This window comes from Panicum virgatum, chromosome 7N (assembly GCF_016808335.1).
Source record: "Panicum virgatum strain AP13 chromosome 7N, P.virgatum_v5, whole genome shotgun sequence".
Lineage (NCBI taxonomy): Eukaryota > Viridiplantae > Streptophyta > Magnoliopsida > Poales > Poaceae > Panicum > Panicum virgatum.
Window position 1 is genome coordinate 49,027,824 of NC_053151.1, and position 15,686 is coordinate 49,043,509.

General features: G+C 47.7%; 2 protein-coding genes across 2 annotated transcripts; both read left to right on the plus strand.

Moving 5' to 3' along the window:
- Nucleotides 1–642: 642 nt before the first annotated feature.
- On the plus strand, nucleotides 643–2,427 carry LOC120682882 (heavy metal-associated isoprenylated plant protein 39-like). Its single transcript, XM_039964907.1, has 3 exons — nucleotides 643–831; nucleotides 970–1,051; nucleotides 1,207–2,427. The coding sequence occupies exons 1-3, from the start codon at nucleotides 814–816 to the stop codon at nucleotides 1,716–1,718; spliced, it is 612 nt and encodes a 203-aa protein (XP_039820841.1). The 5' UTR covers nucleotides 643–813; the 3' UTR covers nucleotides 1,719–2,427.
- Nucleotides 2,428–14,108: 11,681 nt separating this feature from the next.
- LOC120682567 (heavy metal-associated isoprenylated plant protein 39-like) lies at nucleotides 14,109–15,511 on the plus strand. The gene is made up of 3 exons (XM_039964526.1): nucleotides 14,109–14,403; nucleotides 14,530–14,605; nucleotides 14,778–15,511. Exons 1-3 carry the CDS (start codon nucleotides 14,392–14,394, stop codon nucleotides 15,065–15,067), a joined length of 378 nt encoding a protein of 125 aa, XP_039820460.1. The 5' UTR covers nucleotides 14,109–14,391; the 3' UTR covers nucleotides 15,068–15,511.
- The last annotated feature ends 175 nt before the right edge of the window (nucleotides 15,512–15,686 follow it).

The following is a 15,686-nucleotide window of genomic DNA, read 5'->3' on the forward strand; positions in this document are numbered from 1 at the left end:
ATCTACAGCAAACATATGCTAATGATGGATTAATTAGACTCATTAGATTCGTCTCGTAGTTTACAGATGAGATATATAATCAGTTTTGTGATTAGTATACATTTAATACTTCAAATGTTGAAAGATTCCCTTCCAAAATCCAAAATGAACTAAACAAACCCTAAGCCTTTCCATTTGAATTGCTACAATACAAGCCAACCTACTACCCTACGGACGCTGGTGTACGGTGAATTCAGTTGTACATTTCCTTCTCCTTAGCATAGGGTGAGTGTACGTGAACGTGAGTCGTAAGTGTTCGAGTTGTATTGTGTAATTTAAAAAAATAAAAGCTAGCCATGTCGACTCATGCCGGCATTCGTCATCTAACTCAATTTGTACGTAGGAGTAGCAAATTAGCAATACCACGTGCAACTGTCCAGTTGCACGTTGTCCTCCGTTAAAAAGGCCGGCCACTCGTGCCCATCATTTGTTAATTGCATGTCATAATAAGGAATCTATACTCTAATGATACATTGCACTACGTGGAGCCTTACTTTAGCAGTATAATAAACTAGCAATGCCAATCAACCAGCTTGATATTAGTATTGCCTGTTGGCCCTGCGAATCCAGGTTTGGGAGTTTTGCATTGGGAAAAAGGTGTGGTGTTCTAGAACGCGAATCCGATCTCTCCACGGGCGAATGGGGAGATTTGGTGTGCAGAATATATAACTGGAGTGCTTGGACGTCGCGGCTGGAAAAAACATTCTGCCCCTGATTTGCATATGTGTGTAGCGGTTGTGGTTCAGATAGGCTGATTGCTTCATCCCGGTTGGAATGGCTATGGCCGCCAAGGTAACCATTTGGGATTTCTTGCTTCGTTACTCTGAAGTGAAGCTGTACAGTTCTCCGGAAGCTTACGGCCGGCTTTACTTTTGGATGCTCGTGGTTGCTTAACGAGATTGCTGATGTGTTGTCCTGCTGCATCCGCAGAAGGTGGTGCTGCTGCTGAGCCTGCACGAGAACGACGCCAAGGAGAAGCGCAAGGTGCTCAAAGCAGTTTCCAATTTCCCCGGTAGTTTCGCGCCCTTCCTTTACCCGCTGAGATTTTTTAAAAAAAAAAAATTGGACGGAATTTCACTGCGCTGTTTTATTTCCTGTTTGTTTTGTACAAGCAAGCCCGAATATGATCTCAGCTCTGCCTCTGACAACGGCAACCTGATCGCGCAGGCCTCGACCTGATCGCCATCGACATGAAGGAGCGCAAACTGACGGTGGTCGGCCTGGTGGATCCGATCGAGCTCGTGACCAAGCTGCGCAAGCTCTGGCACGCGGACATCCTCTCCGTCGGCCCGGCCAAGGACGGCAAAGCAGCAGCCGAGGACCAGAGAGACGGCGGCGTAATGGAAGAGGGCGACAAGCAGGGGCACCAGGAGGTGACGCCGGCCAAGCAGGTGGAGAGGCCCGCCGACGACATGCGCTCGTGGCCTCAGGCGGTGGTCTACCCACCGCGGTACCCGCCCCCCTACCACCAACCCCACCAGTACGTCGCCGGCGGCCACGGCGCGCAGGAGAACCACCCCCACAACGTCGCCGGCGGCCGCGGGGCGCCGGAGAGCCACCCCACCTCCTACGTCGCGCACGGCCACGGCGAACGGGAGCTCCTCCCGAACACCTACCCCTACGCCGCCCGCGGCTACGGGGCGCAGGAGAACCCTCCCAACGGCTGCGCCATCTGCTGATGATGAACTGATCATGAGCATGTCGCGGCTACGGGGCGCAGGAGAACCCTCCCAACGGCTCCCTCGGAAAGAGGCTGGGCGAGCGGGCGGCGCGGTGACGCCGATGGTGCGCGGGTCGCGGCCAGCGCTCAGGAGAACAGAGGAGTCAGGGCCCGCGATTGGGTCGATCGCGGCCGCAGAGATCCGATCCAACGGATGATAACGATCCAGGGTGGACGGTATTTCATTTACCGTCCACCCCGGACGGTATCTCCTTCACCGTCCACCTGGTAGTAGCCGCGCAACGCCAGGCCGGGGCATTGGAGCATCACGGGCGTCCTCCGGGAGCAGAGTCCCACAGGTACGGCCTGGCGGCCGGCTCCGCAGCGTTCAAGCGTCCTCGCCTGCTTCTGTTGCGGCTCACTCGCGGTGTGCGGGCAAAATCGTCGCCGGCGGCGGTCCAGTCCAGAACCCGCCGCCGGCCGGGCGCTCCGCGAGTGCGCATCGCTGGCATGTGGCTCCTCGAGAGAGGCGAGGGATCTCCGTGTCGGGTTGGGTGGCCGCGCAGAGTCTCTGCCACCGCCATCACAGGCCTCAGTCCCTTGGCCGAATGGCCGTACGTGCTAGCGGGCGTCGGATGAACCACGGACGCCAAGTTGCCAATGGAGGGCCAGTAAAAAAAGCGACAATTTGTTGTTTGTGTTTGGTCGACGATCCCCTTTTATGTTTGAAGTGATGAACTCATCGTATCTGCAGCTATCAGAGACTAAAAAAATACAATAGCGGAATGATCCTGTTTGTGCAGGGCCGTCGGAAGCCAAGCGATACAGCATGCGTAGCTCAACGTCGTATCCATGGCCGTCTGCAAACTCTGAAGCTATAACTCTGCAAACTCTGAAGCTATAACAAGATCAGGATCTTGCTGCGGGTCCAACAGTAGATTGCTGAAAACATCTTGAGAATTCAGCATGACTGCAGTGCCGGCTACTCCACATTTGCATATGGCCCGGACTGTCACTCTGTCAGGCGAAGATCCAACAGCAGTTTCAGGCACTGCAGGCAGTACTCATTGTTCGATTACTACATCCTGCTAGTATCCGAACAAGCTGACCGTCTAACTGAAGCAGGGTATCGCCGGTGAGGCCCAACGAGCGCATCTAGCTCGATTGGGAGGTTCCTCCGCGCAGACGGTGGCGACTACATGGCCTTGCCCCGGAAGGGCGCCGCGGCGGACCGGAGGCAGGCCGCCCGGGCACTGCCGTCGCGAACGCGGCCTGGCATGGCGCCGGCGGCGTCCTCGCAACTCTCAGCGTAGGGCTCCATTAGGCCGCCGAGTGTGAAGGCCACGGCCGCCACGCCCCGGCGGATGGAGCATTCAGTCGGCGCCAATGGAGCGCGCTCGGCGCGGCAAGGCCGGCCTGCAGCTACGGGCCGCGCGGGTCGTGGACGGCGCTCTTCAGAACAGAGGCGAAGGCGGGGGCGGGGGCACGGGGCCAGGGATTGGATAAATCAGGGCCGCACACATCCGATCCCACGTACGGAAACGATCCAGGGTGGACGGTATTTCGTTTACCGTCCACCCCGGACGGTATTTCAATCCCCGACCACCCTGATCGTAGCGGCGTGCGCATCAGGCGGCGTCTCGCCGGAGCGTCCACGCCGCATCCGCTTCGATGGCGCCGTACTGGGGAATCCTTCTTCGACCGCGCCGAAGGCCCTCTAGGAACGGTTTGGCTTCCTGGTGCCGCCGCGCCGGGAACATGCTTGCTCGTCTGCTGCTTTGCAACTGGAGCTCGTGGTGCTCGGCCAAACTCGTCGTGCGAGCAGGAACGGCGAGCGGTGATGGCCGCGTGCCGTCGTGTCGTGTGGCGCGTGTAGTTTGCTGCTGAACTCCTCATTCGACATTCGTGATCAAACACAACTCACGGACGGCAAATCAAATGCATGCAGCTGCTCGTCTCGATCTTCCCTTCCGTGTTGCATCGTTGCATAAGCTAGGAGAGAAACGGCCGGGGGCGGTCGGCGTTTCAAACACCATCCACCCTAGATCCTCCGTTTCCCGGCGGCATACTCAGGAGCCCAAAAATCCTGTAAGAATTCGAGAAGACGAGTAATGGATCGCCGGACCATGGTGTGAAATTTCAGACCGTGACATGATCCATGGAGGGAGAAACGAAAACAAGGAGAAATCGCAGGGGTGGACGGTACGTCCACCGCAGGTCACCTGATTTTTCAGCTTGCGTGTGCCTGACGAACCTTGCAACGCCTCCCAATGCCTTCCTTAATCCGTTGAAAGCTAATCCGATGAATCAGTGCGATGGTAGTTGAGGCGCATGCATCCCGGCCGCTATTGATTGTGTCTGCCTGCCATTGCCAATTCGTCATGCGGCGGCCGGCGTTCGTACCGCAGGCGCAGCGCAGCGCAGGGGCTAAACCCGTCGCGGGGCGGGTGCTCCGTGAGACAACGAGAGAGCGCTCGCGCGAGGAGGATGGCATTCCGAGCCCCAGGAAGGTGCGGGCTGGCCGTGCGCGTGCGGGGTCGAATGGCCTGCCGCTTGCGCTAGCGATGGTCGATGGAGCCTGGAGGAGCCATGGCGGCCTCATCGGCGAGTACTTTGCCGGGGCCTGTGGCGCGGCGCGGACGCTTCGGGCCGTTCGGTTCGCCCCCCTGCGGCTGCGGGGAACACTGCTCGCCCCGCCGGTCTGCGCGGCGGCGTGTCCGCTTCGCGCGATAGCCGACACGACAGGTCAGCGCCGCGGCACGGAGGGAGGCCGGTCGACCGCCGGTGTTGGCGGCAAGGCCGGCAGCTACAGATGTGGGTCGTGGACGAGACCGTGTGTGGGCCTTTGGATGTTGAACGGGCCGAGTGCATTTAGAACTGAAAAGCTGACGTCAAGGGAAATTCGCATTCAGCTGTCAGCATGTCATTCTCTTGCAAGAAAAAAACACCTCCACATGTGATGGACCCTAGAAGTTTGACCGGCCACCTCAACGTGTTTGAACGTTTGACCAGTGTGCCCATGAGTGCTCGCTTCTCTCTATTCCTCCAGGTAGTAGAACAAAATCCTTTGTCCGGTGAGGAACATGCTAGTAGCTGCTACCGAGTGCAGCTAGAATCTCAGCCCGTAGCTATCCTGCTCTAATGATCTTGCTTAACACCTCACCTTTCAGCAATCTCTTTCAGCGACGACTCGGATTTCCAGTCTTAGTTAACGCGCGGCCCAAGAAGGGGCATGCAGCAGATAAGACGACGATAATTCTCTCGGGAATTAAGTTCGCGGATGATATTTTACATACGCATACATGCCCCCGGCCTGTGCTTCAATTTTCAAAGCTTTCAGCGTCAGGTGATGAGAGCGATGCAATTGGCAACAGTTCGGTTCGCTATGTTTTCGTACATGGCGGCTACGACTTTTCGCGCAGCCAGAAACTAACAGTCGCTTCTACGACTTGCAATCCAACTGTTTTTTGGGATGATGTGTGCGTATGCCAACTTCTGTCAGTACGTAGATGTTCGTTTTGTTCTTCAGAGTCGAAGCAGAGGCGGCTACGAGTGAACGCATACGGGCGCCAGTGGCGGTCGATTCGTCTCGTCGCCAAGCTGCGCTCCTCCGTTAAAAAAGAAAAGGTGCTTGATCGGCGAGCTCTCTCTCCATGTCCTAACCTGCCGGATTAAGAGTTTAAGACCTAACCCATTGTTAATTGCAGGCCATGATCCGGCGATCTTTATTATTTGCTCCAATTATTACAGCCTTTCTTTCACTGAGCTTTCAATAGCAGTAATTAATCAACCGGCTTTTAGTTCTCGCCCTAGTGGCGGCTGCCGATCCACGGCTATATATATATTGCACACTGGACTATACTGTCACTGCAGACGTAATCACCTAGCTAATTGAGTGGATTAATATAATAGATCATGCGTGCACTTATCCTGCGTGTCACTGGCCTGAGTACAAACAAGGCCGAGCGAGCGTGCCTATTCGTTAGAGCTGGTCGACGCTAGATCATGTGTTTAATATGCGACTGGATCGTCAGTGGACTACAGCCCTTGCTTGGGCAAGCTACTAGCAGGACCATATCGTGCCAGCATTTGACCACTGTTATTAATAAGAAATCTAACAGCTAGATTGTTCTAGAGGCCGATTCCAATTTGCCCTTGGAAGCGTAACCAACCAACCCAGCAGCGACAGAGAAATCCTGACCTGATGCGGGCTTTCCAAAAGGCGACGCCTTTGGAGTATCTTACTCCGTACCCGGTGTCTCGAGCTTTTGAACATACACCTGACCTGATGTCCTGATCCGGGAAAGGTTCAACGCAACACGCGCGATCTGAATTCTGATGCTGCACCTGGGTCCTGGGAGGTTGTTTCAGCGGTGGATGTGGGCATATCCTTGAACCGTACCGTTGCTTCCTCCTAGCTAGCTAAACGGATGGATGGTTGAGGCAGCCAGGCACAAGGCACTATACCGGGGTATCTATTTCTAGCATATGCGACTGCGACCTCGCCTGTCAGGTTTTTCTTGATATTTGATATTATTTTGTTCGGATGGATTTTACTCCAATCTAAAAGAACGCTCTTTGTAAGATAAGATTTGAAGCCTAAACAAATATTTATTTTGGGATGGAGAAAGTATTCGTTATTGTTTTTTCGCACAAGGCGGCTGCGATGTTTCAGTTTTCGCACACGAGAATAATTAATCGACTCCACGACTTGTATAGGGGAAAGCTATAGTTTGCTCGAGTGTTACTGGCGCTCCTATCACTCGATTTTTGCCACCGTCCAATATCTGAGTTGTTTTGCCTCAACTCGTCTGATCTGCCTTGTTGATGATTTTTGTTTTTGCCGGCGGGCTTTTTGTGGGCCCAGTTTGTCAGCTTCTTTATTTAACTTTTTGGGAAGCGCACCCATTTTCTTATCACACGGATTGAGTTTCTTGAGACCGGGCGCTTTTCGCTTTCCCCATTTCGTCTTCTCGTCGGCTCCGTCCAGGCGATTCTTCCGAATCCACCTAGTGAGGTGCCGATTCCTCTCTTGCTTTTTGGTTCTGCTTGTTTGATTTTCATGTTACTTGCATGTGCTGTGCTTTTTGCTGGGGATCAGAGTTGTTTGGAGGCGTGTGGGTGGTGAGTGAGGGTTGTTTGCGACACTGATTTTGTTGATATTTCTGAGGATTTCTTCAGCATTTTTCTGATCCCCGCGTTGTTCCCCATTCATCATCTGCTCTGGTTGCGTTGATTCCGCCCCGTGTTGTTCCCGTATTTCTAGCATTGATTCCACCCCATGTTTCGATATGCTGTTTTAAGTTGATTCAGCTTGAACAACCAGCTCTATTCGGTTTGTGTAGCATTCTCTGTTGTCTGTAGCTGTTGCTATGTAGTCTGATATTTTCTCGATCTAAATTGATCTGTTATGAATTTTTTGGTGTTACCGATCCGCCTAATCTGCATGGTCACCCACTTGAATTATAGTTGGATTTGAATGCTTAGAGTTAGCTCGTTTGTGATTTATTATTTGGATAGTTCCTTTTCCCCTTTGTGTGAGTCACGGAATGAGCCCATGTGAGTGTTGGACATTTTGGGGAATGCATTTACTTTCTGAGTTACATCATGTTTACATTTCGTTATCTGCTGAGCGTATGAGTGCTAGGTGAGGCAAAATTGCGTAGTATTTAGATTATTTTCCTTTGTTATACTCATATATTTGGTGATTAGCTGGAAATGTACTTTATCTGTATGTTGCGCCCTGCTATCCTGTAATTTTATTTTTTCAAATCAATAGTCATGTCTGGAACCCATTTGTGTATGAACCATTCAATAAATAAAATGTATGATCACATGCATCTTTACAATATACAAACTATTTTTTATCATCGTAACTAAAATGTTCATCTAATAGATTTATAGAAATTGCTTTTCATCACAACTGACATGTTCATCTAACACATTTACAGCTTCTTTGTACTACATTTATATACCCATCGCAACTGTAATATGTACAAATTTCAGCTGTAATTTTAATATAACTGATCTGTAAATTTAAAGTATGCCATTTTAAGATGTTTTTTTTGCAATCTACAAACCACCCATCCTATAATGTGTGCTTCTCCAAGAATTATTAGGCCCTCTCTAACTGTCCCTCCCTCAGATTTTTTTGTTTTCAATGTATCTGAATCAGCAGTAGTTTTTTTCTGTGTGTTTTCAGATAATCCAATGATTTCCAAGTTTTTGATTCAGGCGAGGGGGGGATCTACTGATCACCAATGTGTTTTTTTTTTCAAATGACCCAATTTATTATGCTTTGTAATCTGAAGAACTATTTATTAGAAGTCATCAAATCAGCATTCTCAAAGTATCAATTTGCTAATGCTCATCCCGTTGGTTGTTGGCGGGCAAGTTGATGTCTGTTTAACTGAACTATAATTACACTTTCTTTCTATTATATTTATATGCCCCGCTCAACCGTAATTTTGTGCAAACTGAACTGTAAGTTCATTCAATGATTATTGGGCCTTTGCATCGTTTTGGCTTCTCTATTTTCTGGGCCTCCCTCTTTTATTTATCCATGGATTGGGCCTGTTTGTTTTTCTTTAATTTTTTTTGGAATTCAAAGAGTCACCCATCAACAGTACCCCCACTAATGCCCCCGTCTTCTCTCCTACTGGTGGGCGAGAGAATTTACTACTGCCTCCTCTGCTCCCTCTTAACCCCCCCCCCCCTCATTTTTTTCTTGTTATCGGTGATCTCTCCTCTTGTGATCTTTCTGTTCTCCATCTTCCCAAGGATTCTTATCTTTGGCTCCACGGACTTTTTGGAGGTTGCAGTTTTTATTCATCTCTCTACCTCTTTTGTACTATGAATATCTGTGTGTTTTTGTGTTTTTAGGTGGAATGTTCCACTTTTCTGTTCACTCTATTCTGTTCAATATTTTTTAGAGTTCCATTGTAATTTCTTTCAGGTTGAACTATAGTATAGTTGATACAACATGATGGTGTGATTAATTTTTGCATTGGTGTGGTTAATGTTTTTTTTTGGATTATGTACATGTAGCTTGATTTGTTCATCATATTTTAAGTTTTATATCACATGTGTTGTCCTTACAACCTGTCAAGTAAGATATGTTTGACAGACTATATATCATTTGCTTGAGTTCTTTGGTGCTGATATAGGTTGTAGGTTATCTTCATTCATCATGGCCATGTATATTGGGGGGTAATTACATTTGTTGGCAATTAAAATTACAGACCCAGTAGTATTGTAATTTATAAACAAATAGACTGTAATTTATATTATCTTCAACTATAATAAAGTTGAAACAGATCATTTATGCATTATACATCTTGTGATTTGAATGATTATAGTAAATATTTGATTTATTTGTTATTCACATGTCATTTTATTTTGCCATATGTGTTTCTTTTACATTTCCGTACTATTTGCATATGTAGGATTTCATTTACAAACCAGGAGAGAATTTTGTAATTGGACTGAATATAGTATATATTTGCTAAATTTGTTTTTTTCATATGTCATTTATTTTGCATATGTAAGGTTTTATTTACACACCTTTATCTCAGTTTGGCTCAACAAATTAGCAGCTCAGCATTTCAGCTTGAATTGTCATCCTATTCTGTGCTTTTGTGCATGTCGACATAGGAGCAACAGCTCACTCTTTTTAGCGTCTCATTTTTCCTTTTTGCCATCTCGTGCATTGGCTAATCATTGCATTGGATTAGTTTATTCACTTGTGCTAATTCTTCTTAAATTTGTGCTATCTTTTTTATATATGGAAATATAAGTAATGTAATCCTTATGTATATTGGAAAATTTTAAATCTTAAACTATGAAATCAAGTTAGTTATTATATAGATATTTATAATTGTATTTTAGTACTTACAGTTCAATCATATAAAATTTACAATGACTTCAAATTGTAATTCATATGTAATGGTGGTGTAACATGTTCATATATTTGCAAGGACTATGAGATCCCCCTGGTTTGATATTAGGGACAATTTCATTTCTTAACTTAGTTATAGTAAAAGTTCTTGTTGTATATCTACTTCCCATTTGGATCAGCCTAGTTTTGTCCCCTACTTAAATTTAGAAGCCTAACTTAGTTAGTGTAAGCCTAGTTTTTTTATTGGTGTTAGGCCCCTTGTTTTGGCTTCCACTCTATATGGCCTTTTTGTCTTTGGTTCTTCAAATGAGAGATAGGTACCTGTCAGAACATTTTACCACTTCAAAGGTATATGCTTATATCAAAATTATATGGTTCTCCTAAAAATTGTATTTTCATTAAAAGAAAAATGGTTGAAATAGATGCTCTCCTCTAATAAATATGGTTAATTTAAGTGCCTCTAACATTTTAATTTCACTTATTGATAATTTTTCTAGTCAATATGCATTTCGTATAAAATTAATTGTCCTTGGCCCATGATTAGTTGAAATTTTCATATATGTGTTGTGTCATTCAATCCAAACTATTTTTGGCAATTGACTGAACATAAAAACAATGTTATCATTATATTTGCAAATTTGTCATTTGCATCTTATGGGTTTTGAACTTTCAATCAAGCCAAACTATGTATACTTTGACTGCCATAGAAATAATCTTAACTTCTATCATCTGTACATTCAGGATTCACTTAGGACCCAAGTTATGTTTATGACTATATGAATATGTATATTTGTCATTTGAATATGTGGGGTTTCACACATTTAGATAAACTATTTGTTATTTGACTAACCATAGAAATATTTTGAGTATTGGAGTTTTTTTCATTTGATATTTGTATTTTTTGGATTTTAGTTAAGACCCAATCTATTTTTTTTGGCAGGCCATAAAAATGGTTTGAATTTTTTTGTTCATTGCATCTGTATGGATTGACTTGGGACCCAAATTTAGTGTTTTGACTGCCATATTAAAAAGTTCTAAATATATTTCATTTTCCTCGGAGCACGTATTACCCAAAGACAATAGAATAATATGAAAAAAAATCATATTTGTTAATTGTTACTTGCATGTTTCTTTCTCAAGTTATGTTTTGTCTCTATCTTTTTCATTTATTTTGTTCCAGTGCTACTCGTACCATCATTTGAATTCTAACAACCATATTCATTAAATACATTCCAATTTCAAAATTGCTCTAGTACTTACAGTTTCTGGATTATAAAATTCCAATACTTAGTATATTGTAATTCCTATTGAATCAAGGTGTAAGCCTTATGATTTGGTATTTTTAGATTAAAAAGTTGTGACCTTGGTGGTTATTATGGAGATTATGTATAATATTGATCCAAGTGAAATTTTTATCCTTTTGTGTATACATGACTCCGGACATATTATATGTTTATCTTCAACTTAAGATAATTCATTATTATATATATTTATATGTAATGACTTCAAAATTATTTGAAGATAGTTTGTGCTCGAGGACTATCGTCTATGACTCTGCATGTCAGGATTTGTTCATTATGTATCCTGTGTTTCTGTACTGATAGCTTATTCAGGTTGGACAAGGCCAGTGAACTTTGATTATCTAGTGAAGACCTTTTCTGCTGCCATTTGAGTGTGACTGGTCAACAATGAAGGCTTGTCAGGACATTCTAGTTGATGGAGTATCTGCTCAAGTATGGTTCTATGGAACCTTTTTTCTGAATTATATATATCAACTATGAAGACTTGTCAGGACATGTTAGTTGATTGAGTGTCGTATTGATACAGTGTGCTTGTGGTGCTGCACTTTGTGAATACATAAGAAATCTGGTGTTAGGGGATATCTGTTACATTGTTTGTAATCTAGTGCTGTGAGGTTAAACACTTATGAGCTCATGTCTATTTGATCATGCTCTGCGAAACATGAATACAACTATTGTATATGCTTCTCTGTCCATGTGATTTGTGGTTGATTAAATTTCAGAATATTTGTCTCATTGGATGTCTGAGATATGAAATCTAAAATCTAAGTGTCACAACTACAATATACTAGGCGAGATGAGAGGACCAGCTGCACGTACCATTAGTATATATGGTGGTTCTAAAATCAGGTGCTAGCTTCCTGAGAAACACTCGATTTTTAACCTAAGTGCATTGATATGCCCAGGCAAACCAAAATGCTCGGGTGTTCAATCCTTCCAAAACACCCGAGTTACAGATAGACAGATCCCTTGTATAATGTAATTAAGCTAGCGCTGCCCCGGCCGAAAGCGTATGTCAACTCCTTACTGCTCCTGCCTAGGACCAATGCGTATGTGCAATTCCTTTAGCTACGACTTTGCTAGTACGCATTGGAGATCCGTCTATCTGGCTGGCTAGTTGCTTCTTTTTTTAACAAACAGGCAGGATGGAACCACGGCCGCGAACCCACTGCACGGCTGTTGTATGCACACTGATCACGTGGCGCAGTGTATTAAGTATTAACCCAACACATCACGCACTTATCCTGTATGGCAGTACAGACGGATGTGGACTCGAATCTGGAAGGCGACTTTTTATTTTTGAAAGATTCAATCTGGAAGGAGACTGTGCCCAGCTACTTAGTAGTAGTGTTGGAGCTGGTCAATGTTTGACTAGTCAGCGCTGGAATCGTAGTACTACTAGGGTGTCATCAACTCTCATTTGACCGGGGCGATTGACCCTATTGTGTCATCAACTGACCCATTCCAATTTTTCTTCTTCTAGAAGTAGCTAGAAGCGACTGCAGAGCTTGCATATGGAGGAACAACGGACATCCGATCTTCTCATTTGAAAAACTCCACTAGACCGGAATTAGTACTCCTAGAACTACTAGCTAAGCTAGGAGGGGGCAGTGGCCGCGCGAACGCGTTGCCGCCAACAACTTGACGATGCAGGCAGAGATTGATCCTTGGCCCCCAAGGTGTTTACAGGATCATCATCCCTGTCATGTCGCGTCCCCATCCCAAGTGGCCAATTGTAGAGGTCCTGTTCGGCGTGTCAACCGAGGACGAATCACAAAAGCCGTTCATGAACTCCACGCGGCGAGGAGAATCGCCTGAACTCACAGGCTGCTGCTTTTCGACGTTCTGCAGGTTAAACCTTTCAAAGGGGCGAAAAAGCCTGAACACCTTTTGGAAGAGGAATTTTCAGATCGGTTCTTCTCTTGTGCCGAGACTTTTCAGATCAGACAGCTGATCCGGGCAAGGATCTGTTGGAAAGGCGTCGGAAAGCTTGTTGTGACGAACGAACGCACTACGAGGCTGGGCAGAGAGAGGAGGAGGCAGCGCGCGATCCGACGCCGCTTGGGCCACGTGACGATATCTGCAGCGAAATTTCCTTGCAAACGTTGCTTGCTTCATGATGAGAGAACGGGTGGATGCAAGAGAGGGGAGACGACGACCGACCCCAAGTCAACCCGGCGGCACGTGCATCCAAATTCACTAATTCAACATGGAGACAGACAGGCAGATAGAGAGAGTATGATTTGTGTTCAAGCCATCGTACACTGGCTATAGTGAACTAGTGACAGCACAATCAAGGTCGATCTTCCCGGAAGCTCAAGGAAAGGTAGTGGAGGTTAATTTGTGCTCGGAGACAAGCACTGCCAATCACTCGATCGAGTTAACTGCTGCTGTCCCGTAACAGGCACATTCAGAACCCCTTTAAAAGAAAGAAAAAAAAACGTGCACTGAAAACCCGCAATTCTTTCTTCCCTCAGCACTAGAGCTTGCACAGTTGCACTAACATGTCAAGTCCTGCTACTGTAGCAACATCTTACTACGTATTAGGCGAGGCAGGCGTCACTCTTCGCTTCCACTAACAGCTAGTATTAGTAGCTGGCAACAGCGCTGCCACTGATCGCAAGTCAGTCAAGATGGTGGCGGTGCTGCCGATCGAGCCCGGAAGAGGACGAGAAGACTCGGCAATTCGGCACGGGAGGTCGTCGCGGGGCCCCCTCCAACTCCAAGCGGGTGGCTCGCCTGCCTGCGATCTCTTTGGCGGCACGCGGTCCCGGCGCGTTCCACACGGCACGGCCTCCGGGCCTCGGCTCCCCTCTGCTGTCCTGGCCTCTCGCCATCCACCCGCCCCACCCCAAAGCAGGCAAGCACCCAACCCCGGGACGACGCCTGCGGACGGAAAACGATTTGAAGAAGAAAAAAAGAATCATTCCCCACGACGTCATCAATTCAACTCGCTTAACGGCTTAACCCACCGCCGGTCCCGTCCGCGCGTCGCCACACGATCCGATCGCCCCCCAGCCCAGCTGCCTCCGTCGCGGCTTCCTCGGACGGACCCTTCTGGGCTTCTGGCCTTCCAGGCTTTCCGCTTCGCGTTCTTGTCGCCCTAGTCGTCAGTGCGCGACCGGGACTGCTCGACGCGGCAGTGCCGGCTGCCGGGTCGTGACGTCCGCCCCCGCCTCGGCGGCTCGGCCGGCCTATAAATCCACTCGCCTTCCAGCTCCCTTGCCGCCCCGCATTGAACTCGCCCCCGGTTCGTTCCGGCGCTTGCCCATCGGACTCACCGCCGAGACAGAGCCCCACGCCATCCCCAGACCCCCAGCTTCTCTCTCAGCGCCCTCCGCTTGTCGCGTTGCGGACTCGGCACACGCCGGCCCGCCCAGGCCCGGATATAGAGCGAACAGAGCCTCTGAGACAACCGGCCAGATCGACATCCAAGCGGTTGCTTGGTTCGGCAAGGGAGAAGGATCAGTCCCCAGTTGGTTTTGTAGCCGGCCATGGCTGCCAAGGTAACCGCTTGGGAATTCTTCACTCGATTCGATTCTTGCATCTCTTTCCACCAAAAGATCTAGCCTTTTGGATTCCCCATGCCCGATTGCGATTCTCAACTGTATCCTTGTCTGTCCCTGCTGCAGAAGGTGGTGCTGAAGCTGGACCTGCACGACAACAAGGATAAGCAGAAAGTGCTCAAAGCGGTCTCCACTCTCCACGGTCCGTACTCATCACTGGCCTCCTTCCTTTGTTTTCATCGGCTCCACTCCGCTCTGCTTCTTCTGAGCCGTGGAGAATTGCAAGTTGGAAGAGAATTTCAGTTTTGTGTAACCCATGGATGTCCGGGATCTGAATTCTGACGGATCGGAAGCTCAACTCTGAATTGCTGCAGGTATTGACTCGATCTCCGCGGACATGAAGGACTCTAAGCTGACGGTGATCGGGCTCGTCGACCCCGTCGACGTCGTGGCCAAGCTGCGCAAGGTCGGGGCCGCCCACATCCTCTCCGTCGGCCCGGCCAAGGAGGAGAAGAAGGACGGCAAGAAGGACGGCGACAAGAAGGACGGCGATAAGAAGGCCGTGGTGTACCCGCCGCCGTGGTACGCCGCGCAGTACCCCTACTACCCCCACTACGGCGTCCGCAGCGCCGAGGAGGACCCCAACTCCTGCGTCATCTGCTGATGGCGACGCCGACGCCGATCCCCGGCCCGGCCGGTTTTTGTAAATTCCTAGTTGGCCTGCCTGCCTACCTCGAGCTCCAGCGTCAGTGATCGCCGGGCGGGACCGGGGTGCGGTGGTTGGCCGCTGTGCTCTGCTCTACCCCTGGGTTGGTTGGCCCGTCCGCAGGTCGTTATATTATGATGATGACGATGGCCGGAGCAATTACGCAGGCGATCCAGGAGTAGTTGGTGTGATTTCAGGCTGCAGCGCCATTGCCGATGATCAGCGAGTTGTGTAGTGTTCATATCATTAATCATAGCATATTGTATCTGGGTTTTGTCCTTGCTATTTGGGTTTGAGGCATGAAACTATAAACATATACAAAGGTTAACTGAACATACACTAAATTCCATCTGTTCTGATGTATGAAGTCGAGTAAATAAAGGAGCTGAACTGTTTGTTGGACTTGGTCCGCGAGGTTCACGTGTGAGCAAGACCAGTGCTCCTGAATCATCTAGAAATGTCTAACCCATCTTTCAAATTTGACCGTAAAGAGCCCAGCTTTCATCGACGACGGTTCAACCCCTTCAAGGGCTGAACATGCCAGCTCACTATAGAAGTCATTACCTATATTTAAAAG